This window comes from Rhincodon typus, chromosome 25 (assembly GCF_021869965.1).
Source record: "Rhincodon typus isolate 14 chromosome 25, sRhiTyp1.1, whole genome shotgun sequence".
NCBI lineage: Eukaryota > Metazoa > Chordata > Chondrichthyes > Orectolobiformes > Rhincodontidae > Rhincodon > Rhincodon typus.
In genome coordinates this window covers 31,915,747-31,929,167 of record NC_063356.1, presented here as the reverse complement: position 1 = coordinate 31,929,167, position 13,421 = coordinate 31,915,747, and the positions used below count along the sequence as shown (strand labels likewise).

The 13,421-nt window shown below is 39.0% G+C and overlaps 1 protein-coding gene across 4 annotated transcripts in view; it reads left to right on the top strand.

Moving 5' to 3' along the window:
* The window catches only part of tbc1d22b (TBC1 domain family, member 22B), a 1,108,217-nt gene that overhangs the window by 1,000,206 nt on the left and 94,590 nt on the right, over positions 1-13,421 (top strand). For all 4 annotated transcript variants that reach the window (XM_048611941.1, XM_048611940.1, XM_048611939.1 and 1 more), the window contains one exon: positions 4,270-4,345. In XM_048611941.1, coding sequence (XP_048467898.1) covers positions 4,270-4,345 — 76 coding nt within the window. The remainder of the gene's footprint in view (positions 1-4,269; positions 4,346-13,421) is intronic.

The following is a 13,421-nucleotide window of genomic DNA, read 5'->3' as shown; positions in this document are numbered from 1 at the left end:
CTGCTGAACTCAAAAATTTTGCAACCTAATGCTGCTCTGCATTTCTGGTGGCACCATCCGAAACTTGCCTCCTTTGCTTTGGGTTTAAGATGAGCTTGCCATAATAGGAGAGGAATCCAGTCATCTTGGTCCATGTTGGTACCAACTGCACAGGTAGGGCAAGGAAAGAAGTTGTGCATAGGTAAGATCAAGAGCCAGATAATTTTAAAAAAAGGTAGAACTTGCATTTTTATCTGAACCACAAACAAATCAGCAAAGACCAAATAAGATTAGGGAAGGCAATGATGTAATGGTAATATCACTGGTGTAGAAATCCAGAACACCAGACTAATGTTCTGGAAACACAGATTCAAATCACACTATGACAGATGGTGAAGTTTGAATTCAGTAAAAATAAATCTAGAATTGAAAATATGGCCTAATGGTGACCATGTGATCATTGTCGATCATTGTAAAAATTCATCTAATATCCTTTCGAACAAAATCTGCCATCCTTTCCTCTTGTGGCCCACATGTGGCTTCAGACCTAGAAGGATGTGGTTGATGCTTTCTTGTCCTGTATACAAAGACAAAGAAAATTACAGCACATGAACAGGCCCCTCAGCCCGCCAAGCCTGCGCCGATCCAGATCCTCTACCTAAACCTGTCAGCTATTTTCCAAGGATCTGTATCCCTCTGCTCCCTGCCCATTCGTGTATCTGTCTAGATACATCTTAAATGACGCTATTGTGCCCGCCTCTACCACCTCCGCTGACAACGTGTTCCAGGCACCCACCACCCTCTGCGTAAAGAACTTTCCTCGCATATCTCCCTTAAACTTTTCTCCTCTCACTTTGAAATCGTGACCCCTAGTAATTGAGTCCCCCACTCTGGGGGAAAAAGCTTCTTGCTATCCACCCTGTCTATACCCCTCATGATTTTGTAGACCTCAATCAGGTCCCCCCCTCAACCACCGTCTTTCTAATGTAAATAATCCTAATCTGTTCAACCTCTCTTCATAGCTAGCACCCTCCATACCAGGCAACATCCTGGTGAACCTCCTCTGCACCCTCTCCGAAGCATCCACATCCTTTTGGTAATGTGGCGACCAGAACTGTATACAGTATTCCAAATGTGGTCGAACCGAAGTCCTATACAACTGCAACCTGACCTGCCAACTCTTGTACTCAATACCCCGTCCACTGAATGAAAGCATGCCGTACGCCGCCTTGACTACTCTATCCACCTGCGTTGCCACCTTCAGGGTACAATTTTCCTGAACACCCAGATACAATTAGGGAAGGTCAATAAGTGCTGCCTTAACCAGTGATGTGCACTTCCATGAAAGAGTTTAAAAAAGTATGGAGATTAATATGTGGCTTAAAGACGAGTTGGGAGGAGTAGGTTCTAATTCATGTGACACCAGCAGCAGAACTGGAGGAAGTGAGATTTATACCATTAGTCCAGTTTACATCTGTATATGTAAAGCGATTGGCTTATTCTATTTTATCTTTTCTTTTGCAAAAATAACGTTTTGTTTTATTGTTGAAACCAAACCTGCAGCATCAGTTTTAGTAATAGACTATCATTTTAAACTGAGAAAAAAAAACAAAACAAATGTGATCTATCAAGCATATTTCAGACCGGGAGCTGACCTGTCAAGAAATGACATCGGCTGGGATCATATCAATATATTGTGATGCAATCTGTCCAAAACGTATTTTATGGTCATCCTCCACAGTTTTGTCACCCTTTAAGAGCAGCTGCGAGATAATACTCTCCTTGTTAGCCAGATTGTTATCTGCATAGGCCATGTTTCTTGTTTCTTGTTTCTTGTTTCTTGCTTCTTAACGCCCAGAACATGCAATGTCTGGATCCTGTGAACCGTGAGTTCGCCACTTTACCAAAGACACATGTTTTGTCACTCCATGTTCAAATGCAGCTTTGTTTTTCAATTGAAGATTTGATTAGCCATCGCAGTATTCCCTGAATCAAAAGCAGGTAGTTCTCTTACTTTCTTTTACTCTACTTTTTTGTCTGCTTTGACAAGGGTTTCTAAGTAACAGGTTGCAGCAACTATCTAATTTGGCACAATTGAATGAATCAGCAATTAAGATAATCATGGTCATTATAATCAATTTTTTAGCCACTAATACAATATTGTCAATATGATGCTGCTGATCCTCATCATATTCCTCATCTAAACTACCTGTTCATGCATTGCTTCAAATACCTGACTCCTGATTCTTGGATTTTTTTAACGTAGTGGTATTTACAGTCACGTGAGAAATGCTTATTTCTTATTCTGTGTTCATTCATTGTCAGCTATCAACTCAATCATGTATTTTCCTTTGATTTAGAAATTTGTTTGAAGGTGACCCATTCGTAAAATGTTTCAGCAATGCCTTGTTTTGTATACACCCCTACACCTTGACCAGATGATTTTGTGTTTCAGTAATCATGGAGTCCTTCATTCTCTGAGTCATTGCAGGATTTCCAACATGTCCTGAAAATGATTTGTTTCCCCTAAAGCCTTTTGAGACCAGTTATTTGCTCTAAAAGAGAGTCATTACCCCAAAATTGAATACATATCAAAACTAAATGCCTACCCATGTGTGAGTTATGCACAGTCCAATAACTGACAGAAACTCAGGAGTTTCTAGATTGATTTTGAAAGGTTATATAAATGACCAAAGAAATTCAGTGATATATTCTTCCACACTTACTATCCTTCTTTTTAAATTAATCAAATATGGACCATGCCTCATAGGTTTCCAACAAGACACCTTATTTTGAAAATTTTGTCCAGTAATGTATGAGAATTTTTGGTGTTTAAATCCTGTTCTAAAAGTACTTTGTTTCTAATCTTATCCTTTCCTGGTCATGATAAAACTGAAGCCATACCTTGCTTGAAGCAACCCAATTCCATATCTCCACCTCACTCTTCCGTTACTTGTATAGCTCTAATTCCGACTGGTGGGTAATCATAGTTCATAACCCTGCAGCAAGCCACAACTATTTCACCTTAAAAGCCATGAGCAGCTTTGCTTTTGTCAGAAACAGGGATTGACTTCAGCATTTTTTATTTTCCCACTTATATAGATCAAAGGTAGTCCTCTGCTACCATGTTTAATTGACAGATATCCATAAACTGAATCGCACAGCTGAAGACTTTCCATGATTTACAACAGTTTCAGTGTTGAACTACAGTTTAGTACAAGTACCAAGTTCTAACTTTCCCTACTGGATCCCTTTCCTCTCCAGAACCCAATCCCTTATCGGTGAAAAAATCCAGCTCTCCAGTAAACAGCACCTACTCTCAAATAACTGTGAAGCAGCCTTGGTTTACCTCAAAAGCAACATGCAGAGACTATTGTGGCGCAATGGTAGTATCCCTACCTCTGAGCCAGGTGCCACCTGATCCAGAGGTTGTGATAACAGCTCTGAGCAGGTTGATTAGCAAATATCTAAAAGACACCTAGTATTCCTAAAATTGTCACAGAGAATTCATTCATATTCCTACCTTGTTTGGTGGCTAACACACAACATTAATTGCCATTTCTTTCAAAGTGTAAGACGTATCACTTAATTCTTGGTAAGTTTCAACCTCTTTTCCTAGTTGTAACCAAACAACAAGGCTCCTCCTTCTGCCACAGTTGAGTAAAATCTCACATTCCCCTTTTCAGGATATTCCATTTCACCATAATTGAAAGGAAACATTTTACGAGCTGACCATTTTCTAAAACCTTGCAATCTTAACAGTTTTTCTATGATTTCAAGATGTAGTTAGTTATCGCACTTGGGCCTAAAGGAATCGTAGAATTTTGGGAACAGGTTTTTGAGTTGGACAATCAGCCATGATAATACAAAATAGCGGAGCACTCTCAAAGGGGTGAATTTTTGTACCTACATTCTATGTTTGTGTGAAACCTCTGGTACCTTACTTGGATGACTTATTGTTGATATTGGTGAGGACTCTTGGTACAAGAAATGTGACACTAGTGTTTAAAAATGAGCTCGTTTTAATTTGTTCCCTTGCATGCCAGCAGCACAATCTGACGTCCTCCATTTTGACACAATGACCAAATCAGAAAGTAAGGGATGTTAAAACAGGGCATTGTGTTTTAAATGAGGAGAGAGGACATTTAAAATAAATCAGTGTTAAAGTGAGAAAACATTAAAAGGGGAGACGAAAAACTAGGACACTCTGTGCTCCAATTTTTTTCCTGAGTTAAGGCGATTAGTACCATTGCACTAATTAATCAGTTCTTATGTCTTGTTTCTCTAAAGGACAATTACACTTTTGCTCAACCAGGGATTCAGAAGAAAGTCAAAGCACTTGAAGAACTCATCAGCCGAATTGATGGTAAGTCTGGATGATGTTATCTATTTCAACAGTGGATCATTTGAGTGGCAACATTGTTTACACCTCTGCCAATTATTATTGTTGATTGTAAAATATATTTAATTTGGCTAAAATGTGTAACATACTGGTAAAATTTGCTATTTTCAATTATTTTGTGCAGTTTGTTGATAAGACATCTTGATCTCGTTAGTTCTCTGTTTTTACATTTTATTATCTGATCAGATCAGGTAGTTTCAATGACAGAAATTGAATTGTTTCCATTAGTTAGTCTTACGTAGTCAGCGTTTCAAATATTTACCACTTCGTATCTGAGACATATAGTAGAAAGAGGTCAGTTAATATTTCCAAAGGGAATAATCCAGACATTATTTATAATCACAAAACATTCTCCTATTTTGGGTTGAAGCTTTTGTTTATTTCATTTGTTCTAAGGAACTGTCAATCCTCCTTTTCTCAGTGACTTTAAACTTTGGTAGCACCAAAGAGACATTCAAAACAATATTGAATGATCAGTAAATTATTTGAAACAATTAGATGTTTCCTTTGCAAATACCATCAGCAAGAATATCTTGACAACACACTTGGTTTACGTGAAAATTGCATGTACATGAATCATAAAATCACCACTACAGCGTGGAAGCAGTCTATTCGGCCCATTGAGTCCACACCGACCCTCCAATGAGCGGCCCTCTCCAGACCCAGCCCCCTAACCTATCCTTTAACGCTACATTTCCCATGGCTAAATTCAGGATCTAGCCTGTACATCCTGGCCCCACAGGCAATTTAGCATGGCCAGTCTGCCTAACCTGTGCATCCTTGGACTTTGGGAGGAAACCAGTGCACCCAGACAAAACCCACACAGACATGGGGAAATTGTGCAAACGCCCTGCTGGCAGTTGCTTGAGGCTGGAATTGAACCCAGCTGGTGTGGACTTGATGGCCCAAATGGCCTGTTCCCACACTGCAGAATTTTATGACTCTATGAATAAACTAAAACCTTCCATGAGCTTCTTTAGTAAGCCACATTACAGTGAAGGATGGACTGCAATTAAGTAACATTCCCTCCTGTAATTACTGTTCCCGTTTGAAATGGACCAATTTAGGTTCTCAGGAGACATGAAGTTTTGCATGCTTAATTACAGTCATGAAATTACAAATTTTTGAGTGAGATCCTTCAAACTTTGTTTCTAAGATACAGACTATTGCAACAGACTAAACCTCCATGCTTATAGTAAATTAGTTTTGTAATTTTAGTTGCAACATAGAAGTTTTACTTAATGCTCATCCAGTGTTCCTTGTTAACATTGATTCACTTACTGTGCTTGTGTTTTTTAAAGCAGTTATTTTTGTTTTCACAATAATGCAAATGAAAACATAAAGTAATAAATAACTCCCAGACATTGTGAATAATCTACTCCCGTGGGATAAAATTGAATTTAAACGAAAATGACCCTGAAATTTTCCATTATGGAACAAATGTTTTATCAAATAATGGCTTGTGATGTATTGTTGAAATGCCCTTCATTAGTAATTATTGTATTACTGAACAATGTAAATAAGTGCAGTTGGGATCCATTAAATCATATTCTAATGCAAGTGTAAACTAAATTTCACAGTTAAAAACAGTACAATAACTTGCTAATATCAATACAGAGTTTCTCTTATGGATGAAGTGTATCTTTATATTCAATGTGGTCTGCATTTGATTTTGGATGCTACCTTTGTAATACTGGAGGTCTTTATGCTGAGTGAAGTGAAATATGCTCATCTCAAGTTGATCGGAAGTCAGCTTTACTAGATCAGGTGGCCTGTATCCGAGCAGGAGCTATAGGAGATGGGTGGGTATATTAGTTTCAGCTTCCAAACTTTCCCTACATTCTAGTATGACTTGATAGCATTAGATGTCACCCCACTTCTCCAGAAAGGAAGAGTCCTGTAGGCCATTTAGTCTGATATAAGAAATGGAAAAATATTAAGGACTAGGTACTTGGTATAACAGGACAATGAGAAAATCATAATCATTCAGATATTGTGGTTGTGATGAGAACAAACTGTCAGTGCCCAATATCATAATAACTTCTTCACGTGCACAATTAAAAGTGGAAATCTAGAAATCACTGCGACGGTGTCTTGCTCCTTTTGTAGGGTGCCTTTTTATGCCCTGCAATTGGAAATCTTCGGAAATCTCTTGAATCCTGTAAATTTCTATCTTTATGCTTTTCATCTCACTGCAAAAAACCTCAAAAAATGTTATACCATTCTAAGTAAGGTGTCTCTGTTCTTAATGGTGTACGTTAAATTTCAAGTTGTAAAAGTTTATGAAATTTAATCTTCCATATTAATCCAATGTACGTGACTTTATTTTATCTTATTGCTAGTTATTTGATAGTACAGAACTTGAGTATCGCTGAAAAAAGTCGCATTTTGACAAGTCTTTTCACCTTGCACTGATCAGGACAATTTGCAAGAATACCACTTCAAGGGGAAAACAACATTTATACTGTACAAGAGGAGAATGCTAATTAGTTGGCAAGTAGACTGTTGTGGGGGCATTGCCGTGGAGCATGCCGCAGTACAGAAGGGCTGACGGTTAACAGGTTTATTTTATTGTAAGTGAGATGATTAATAAACAAAAGATAATCGGTATGTTCTTTCCTCTTGGCTTGTTGTCTGTGAAAATCTATTGGTGTGATTACCTTGTAACTGACTTGATGAACATGTTGCTAATGTTGGGGTTCCCCCATAGCTAACACAGGAATTAAATGTAGTGTAAAAAAAAATTGTGAAATCCCAATGATCCATTGTAGCATCCTTGTGGGCAGCCTTCTTTGAAGTCAGTGGCAAGATTTAATGCCTTTATGATTAGACAGAGTCAATGTTCTTTTTTGAAAGGAAAATTGTGTTTCGTAAACCTGTTTAAAAATATTTGTGGGTGTAACTAGCAAGGTAAATAACAGGAAGCCAGTGAATGACTTTCAAAAATCTAGTAAAGCTCACTCTATAAACTGCAAAGAAATTATTGTTACATCAGATAAGAGCTCCTGAGATTGGAAGTAATCTATGAGCTTGGATTGAGAATTGGTAATTAGTCAGGAAGCTGAGGTGTGGAATAAATATGTCGCTTTTGAGTTGGCTTGTTGTAACTGTCATTGTGTCACAAATGTAACAGTGTTTGAGATTCAGCTAGTCACAATCTATATCAATTTCTAAAATAAGGAAAAAGTGTGCAAGTCCTCCAAGTTTTACTGAAATCAATTGGAAAGTTAATCTGAGAGGACATTTGAAAAGGCTGAACAGGAATATAGTCTGGTTAAATGAGTAGATGGGAAGACGATAGATAAATTAAAATTTAGGGAAATTAACCACTTTGACCTGAAGAGTAGGAAGGTGTAATATTTTTTAAAAAGGTTGAAGATGGGGAGATGTTGGTATACAAATCACAAAGCAATTAGGGATCCAAGTGGTATGCTAGATTTTCTTGTAAGAAGTTTGGAAGATACGAGTAGGGAAGTCTTGCTGCAGTTGTATAGTGCTTTAGTAAAACCATATTTGGGATACTGTGTACAGTTTTATACAGTATTTCTAATAGAAATAGACTGACCTGAAAGGGGATGTAACATAGTTTTTCTAGAGTGCTTGTCTGAGCGAGCTGTCTTGAGAGAGTGAAAAAGCCTCTCATAGTTGGCATGCTCAGCAACCTTCTTAATTATTCTCGGGCCTCAGAGCTCAGGTTTATTTAAGTCTATAAATCAGTAGATTAATGGCTGATAACATCCTTTTCAATGGGCACTCGTCATTAGTGTATCATTTGCCCAAAATTTATAAAGGTAGAAAATTGAAATCATGTCATCATTTCAAATTCCAATGCATTAAAGTTAACATGTGAGACTTTTGTTAAGTGGGGGCATTATTGAAATATGTAGTTACTGTTTTAATATTCCAAAGAAGGTGGGAATTGGTGTTCCTGAAAGATTAGAGCTGGGACCATCAGTGTTTACAGTTTATGTTAATACTTTGGATTTTGAACTCAGACACAATTTCTAAATTTGAGGATGATGCTAAATCAAAGAGAATTGGGGGGTAGTCCATGTTGTGAGGAAATGGCAGCAGTTACAAGACAATGTCAATAAACTTGCAGAATGGGCACATCATTGGCAATAGAGACCATCATGAGGTAGTGTATTTTTGTAACAACAGGGTAGTCACTTATTAATTGGGTGGTGCAAATCCAAGTGGGATAGAGAAAGAAAAAAAATCTCCGTACAATTATACCAATCATTAAAAGTTGAACCATAGTTTAACAAGATGATTAAGAAAACCCCACAAACGCAGGGCTTTATTTCTGGAGGGCTAAAATTAAAAAGTGAATGAAGTTTTGTGATACCTACATTTAACCTTGGTTGGACTACACTTAGTGCTGTATCCAATTCCATGCCATATCATAAATAAAATGTTTAAGCACTGGAAGAGATACAGACAATACTTACAAAGGTGATCTCAGAAATGCATAGATATACACATCACAATTGACTGTCTGGGTTTCTTTCTCCTAGGTAAAAAGAAGGCTGATAGGTGACCTAGTGGAAATCTTTAAAACTTTTGAAAACACAAACATATTATGATGCTTTGTGTTTTGCATTCATGAGGACTGTTAACTTGACTCTGCAAGGAACAATCCTGATTGCTGTAAAAGCTACACTAATGACGAATTTAAGATGATGCATCTAACTCCTTTATGAGATTTAGAACTGGCAATATATTTTATCCGCAGAGATCTGTTCTCAGACAAAGGAATATGTTCAGTGCTTACTCATTTTTTTTAAATTACTGGAAGCATGGGTAGATCACCATTCCTCATAGCTAGTGTTCTTCATCGCAATACTTTGGTCAATCAGATTAACTTGCCAACATCAGCATCCTTTACTTCTGTTGAAATTGTTGGAAATTTGGCATGTTTGCTTTGTTGTGGTGAGAGCAGGATGATTAGCTTTCGCATCATCTCTGATTTCAGCAATATTCAAGTTCTGTACTACTGAGTAGCTGTCTTTAAAATGATGAAAGGTTTGGTAGAGTAGATACAGAGATGATGTTTCCATTTGTAGGAAAGAGCACGACAAGTAAGATAGTCACCATGAAATTCAGTCGGGAGTTCAGAAGAAATGTTTTTACCCAACGAGTGGTGAGAATGTGGAACTTGCAACCATTGGAAGCAGTATAGCAGCATTCAAGGGAAGGTGAGAGAAACACACGAGTGAAGGACATAAATGGTCACAATGATGGATTTAGCTGAGAAAAGATAGGAGGAGTATAAAGACTGGCATGGACTTGTGTCGAATGGCCTGTCAACGGACATCATGTAGTGTAATTTGAAACATGTTCTGATCATAGAAAATAGTGCCAATTTAACATCCACATCCAGGAGTACCCAAGTGTTCAAAGGTACCAAAAAGATGTCATGACCTTGTGGAAGTATTTAGTAGTGCTGAAAAATGTTCAGAGGCAATTATTAGTGATCACTAGGACTTGAGAATCTGGGCGACCCAGCAGGCAAGATGGACCTCAGTGTCACAATGATTGACCAGCAAAAGAAAAGTGAATTAGTGCCCGCAGTTTCTAAATGTGTCAGTGTGAGTGTCTAGAAGAGTTGTAAGAGTCAACAAAAATAGAACATAGAACTGTAGAGCACAGGAATGGGCCCCTCAGCCCGCGATGTTGTGCTGAACGTGATACCAAGTTCAACTAATCCCTTCTGCCTGCCCTTGGTATCCCTCCGTTCCTTGCATATTCATGTGCTTATATAAAAGTCTGTTAAGTGCCCCTATCTTATCGGTCTTCACCATTACCCCTGGCAGAGCATTCCAGACTCCTACCACTCTCTGAATAAAAAAACTTGCCTGTCACATCTCCTTTGAACTTTCCTCCGCTCACCTTAAGTGCGTGTCCTCCTAGTTTTGGATGTTTCAACTCGGGGTTGACAGTCAGAATCTTTTTTCCAATCCATCCATTTCATAATTTTATAGACTTCTACAAAGTCTCCCCTCATCCTGTGCCATTCCAAAGAAAACAACCTGAGTTTTTCTAGCCTCTCCTTATAGTTGATACCTTCTAATCCAGGCAGCATCCTGGTAAACCTCTTCTGCATTCTGTCCAAAGCCTTCACATCCTTCCTGTAATGGGGTGACCAGAATTGATTGCAATACTCTACGTGTGGCCTAACCAAACAAAGTTGCAACATAACATCCTGACTCTTGTACTCAAATTCCCCAACCAATAAAGGCAAGCGTGCCATATGCTGCCTTTACCACCCTATCTACTTGCATGGCTACTTTCAGGGGAACAATAGACTTGAATCCCAAGATCCCTCTGTACATCAGTGCTGTTCATGGTCCTGCCGTTAACTGTATACTTTTCCTTAACATTTGATCTCCCAAAGTGCAACACCTCACACTTACCCGGATTAAACTCCATCTGTCATTTCTCTGCCCATATCTGCAACTGATCTATATCTTGTTGAGTCCTTTGACAACCTTCTACACTATCCACATCTCCACTGACCTTTGTATCGTCTGCAAACCTACTAACCCACCCTTCTACATTTTCATCTAAATAATTTGTATGTATCATAAACAACAGAGTTCCCAGTACGGATCCCTATGGAACACCACTAGTCACAGACCTCCAGCCAGAAAAACATCCTTCACCACTATCCTCTGCTTTCTGTGGGCAAACCAATTCTGAATCCATGTCACCATGGATCCCATGCATCTTAATCTTCTGGCTGAGCTTACCATGAGGGACCTTGTTTGAAAGCCTTACTAAAAATTTGTGGAGACAACATCCACTGCTCTACCCTCATCGTTTTGGCTTTGTAACTTCCTTGAAAAATTCAATCAAGTTAGTAAGACATGACCTGCCCTGCACAAAACCATGCTGACTTGTATTCAAATCTGCTTATCAGGTAGAAATCATTCCCAGCAAGATAATTCAAACCCATTTACTACCACGGAGTCAACAAAAGAACTTTTACATTTACTCTGGACACTTATTTTTGTGTGCGGCAACCTAACATTGAAAAATGAGATGAATAGTTTTTCACAACTGCTCATTAGCTGCACAGTATTGCAGGAAACAAATCTCAGCAAGTATTTTCAAAAACTTTCCCAAGAGCTTCACTTACCTCTTCCATTTCAACTGGCATACTATCCTTCCTTTTGATCATTATGTTGTGTCTCTGTGCCAACACAGCCATGATGCCCAACTTTGTGGGATAAAGAACGAGGGTGCGCTGCCAGACGAGTGGGTTTGGGAGAGGTGATTTTAAAAAAATAAGCAACAGCATAAGGAACAAACTAATTTTGGCGACATTAGAAAAAATGAGTGTGGAAAATTAAATGTGATTGTAATTAAACAAAAATGAAAGCTCACGACTGAACACTCAAGGCTCTTACAACATCATCTTCTAAGCTCGCAACCTCTGCCACCTAGAAAGCCATAGGGTAGCAGATTTATGGGAACCACCACAACCTTTGAATGTTATATTCCAAACCACTCACCATTCTGACTTGAAACTAAACCAAAAATTCCCTTCCGAACAGTCTCTGGTGACTTGGCCATTGTTTTTTAGTATCTGACTACTGAGATCCTGGAGTTTAGAGGGATAATTTGACCATGGATGGCACAAAGAACTCACGCCTTCCCCTGGCACCAGCACGCCACCCACAGCAACACGAAGTTCAGCAGGCTAGTGTTCAGAGTCACCATAGTGCAGGATGTGTGTGGTCCTGCATCCAGGTGTGCTACTGCCCAAGGAAATCAAACATCCCAGTAAGGTTTACATTTCAGGACTAAGATGAGTGAAAGCTAAGAATTGTAAATAATAATTAAAAAAAAATAAATTCAACCACTTAATTCAGGTCTCAGAACCACAATTTCCCAATTCTCCTCCACATCATCCCTCTTCCCTCCTTCCCTTGCAGGGTTTCAAGACCAGACAGTTCTCGCTGTATTTCTTTCAGACCTACTGGAAACATAGCTGTGTCAGCTTATGTATGTACCAGTCTTGCATTTGCCCCTTGCCCAAAGACATGACCAGACTATAATTCACTCCCACCACAGATCTTGAGACTCCAGGCTACCTCCTAAAGCCACTTAGCCCGGTGCCAATTTTCAACACCATTTACCATCATATATCCCATGCCAGTCTGAAACAGAATCATTTCTAGTTTTAGGTAGTGCTTTACATTATTGGGGGAAAGTAAGGTGAGGTTGGAATGTTGGTGAAGAGGAGGCTGCCAAGTAAGGAGACGGGGAAAATATTGAGGAGAGAAGTGGGGTTTGAGGATGGAGCTTGAGGATAGAGGAGGGGAGATTGAAGAGAAGAGAAGCAGAGTAAATTGAGGGGAGCATGATGAAGAGAGAGCGGCCATGAAGGGAGTGAGAGGTGGGTGAGGAGCAAGATTGAAGAGGGGGCTTAAGGAAAGGGTGAGAGAGATGTGTGTGGAGGAGAGAGTAGAGAATGAAAGCAGAAGAATGAGGGTTCAGTGGTAGGCAGAAGGAGGAAGATGTAAAAGGAGATAGGGTGAGGGAGAGAGTACAGAGGGAAAAAGAAAGCAGGGGTGGTGGTGTGGAGTAAGCTGGAGAAGTGGGTCATTGGGGAAGGGATTGGACAGGGAAAGAGGAAAGAGAAAGAGCAGTACAGAGAGGCCAATAATAACCTAACAATAAAAATGCTTTATGACACCATTAATCTTAGTTACTATAATAATGAATATAACTAATTATACTTGCATTTGGGGATTGGAGAAATATCTTGTACCTAACGAAGTTCATCTCTTAAGTTCATCTGTTCTTGCTCTCTGCAACTTTGAAAATGTTTTCCTTCTCTAGATTACTTCAAAACTGAGAAATCTTTCATTCCGGGTTTAGTCATTGTCAGTTGATTTCTAATGACTTCTGTTAAATGTTGCTGTGGGAGTCAGTGGGCTTGAAATAGAGATAACAAGGTGCAGAGCTGGATGAGCACAGCAGGCCAAACAGCATCAGAGGAGCAGGAAAGCTGACATTTCGGGCCTAGACC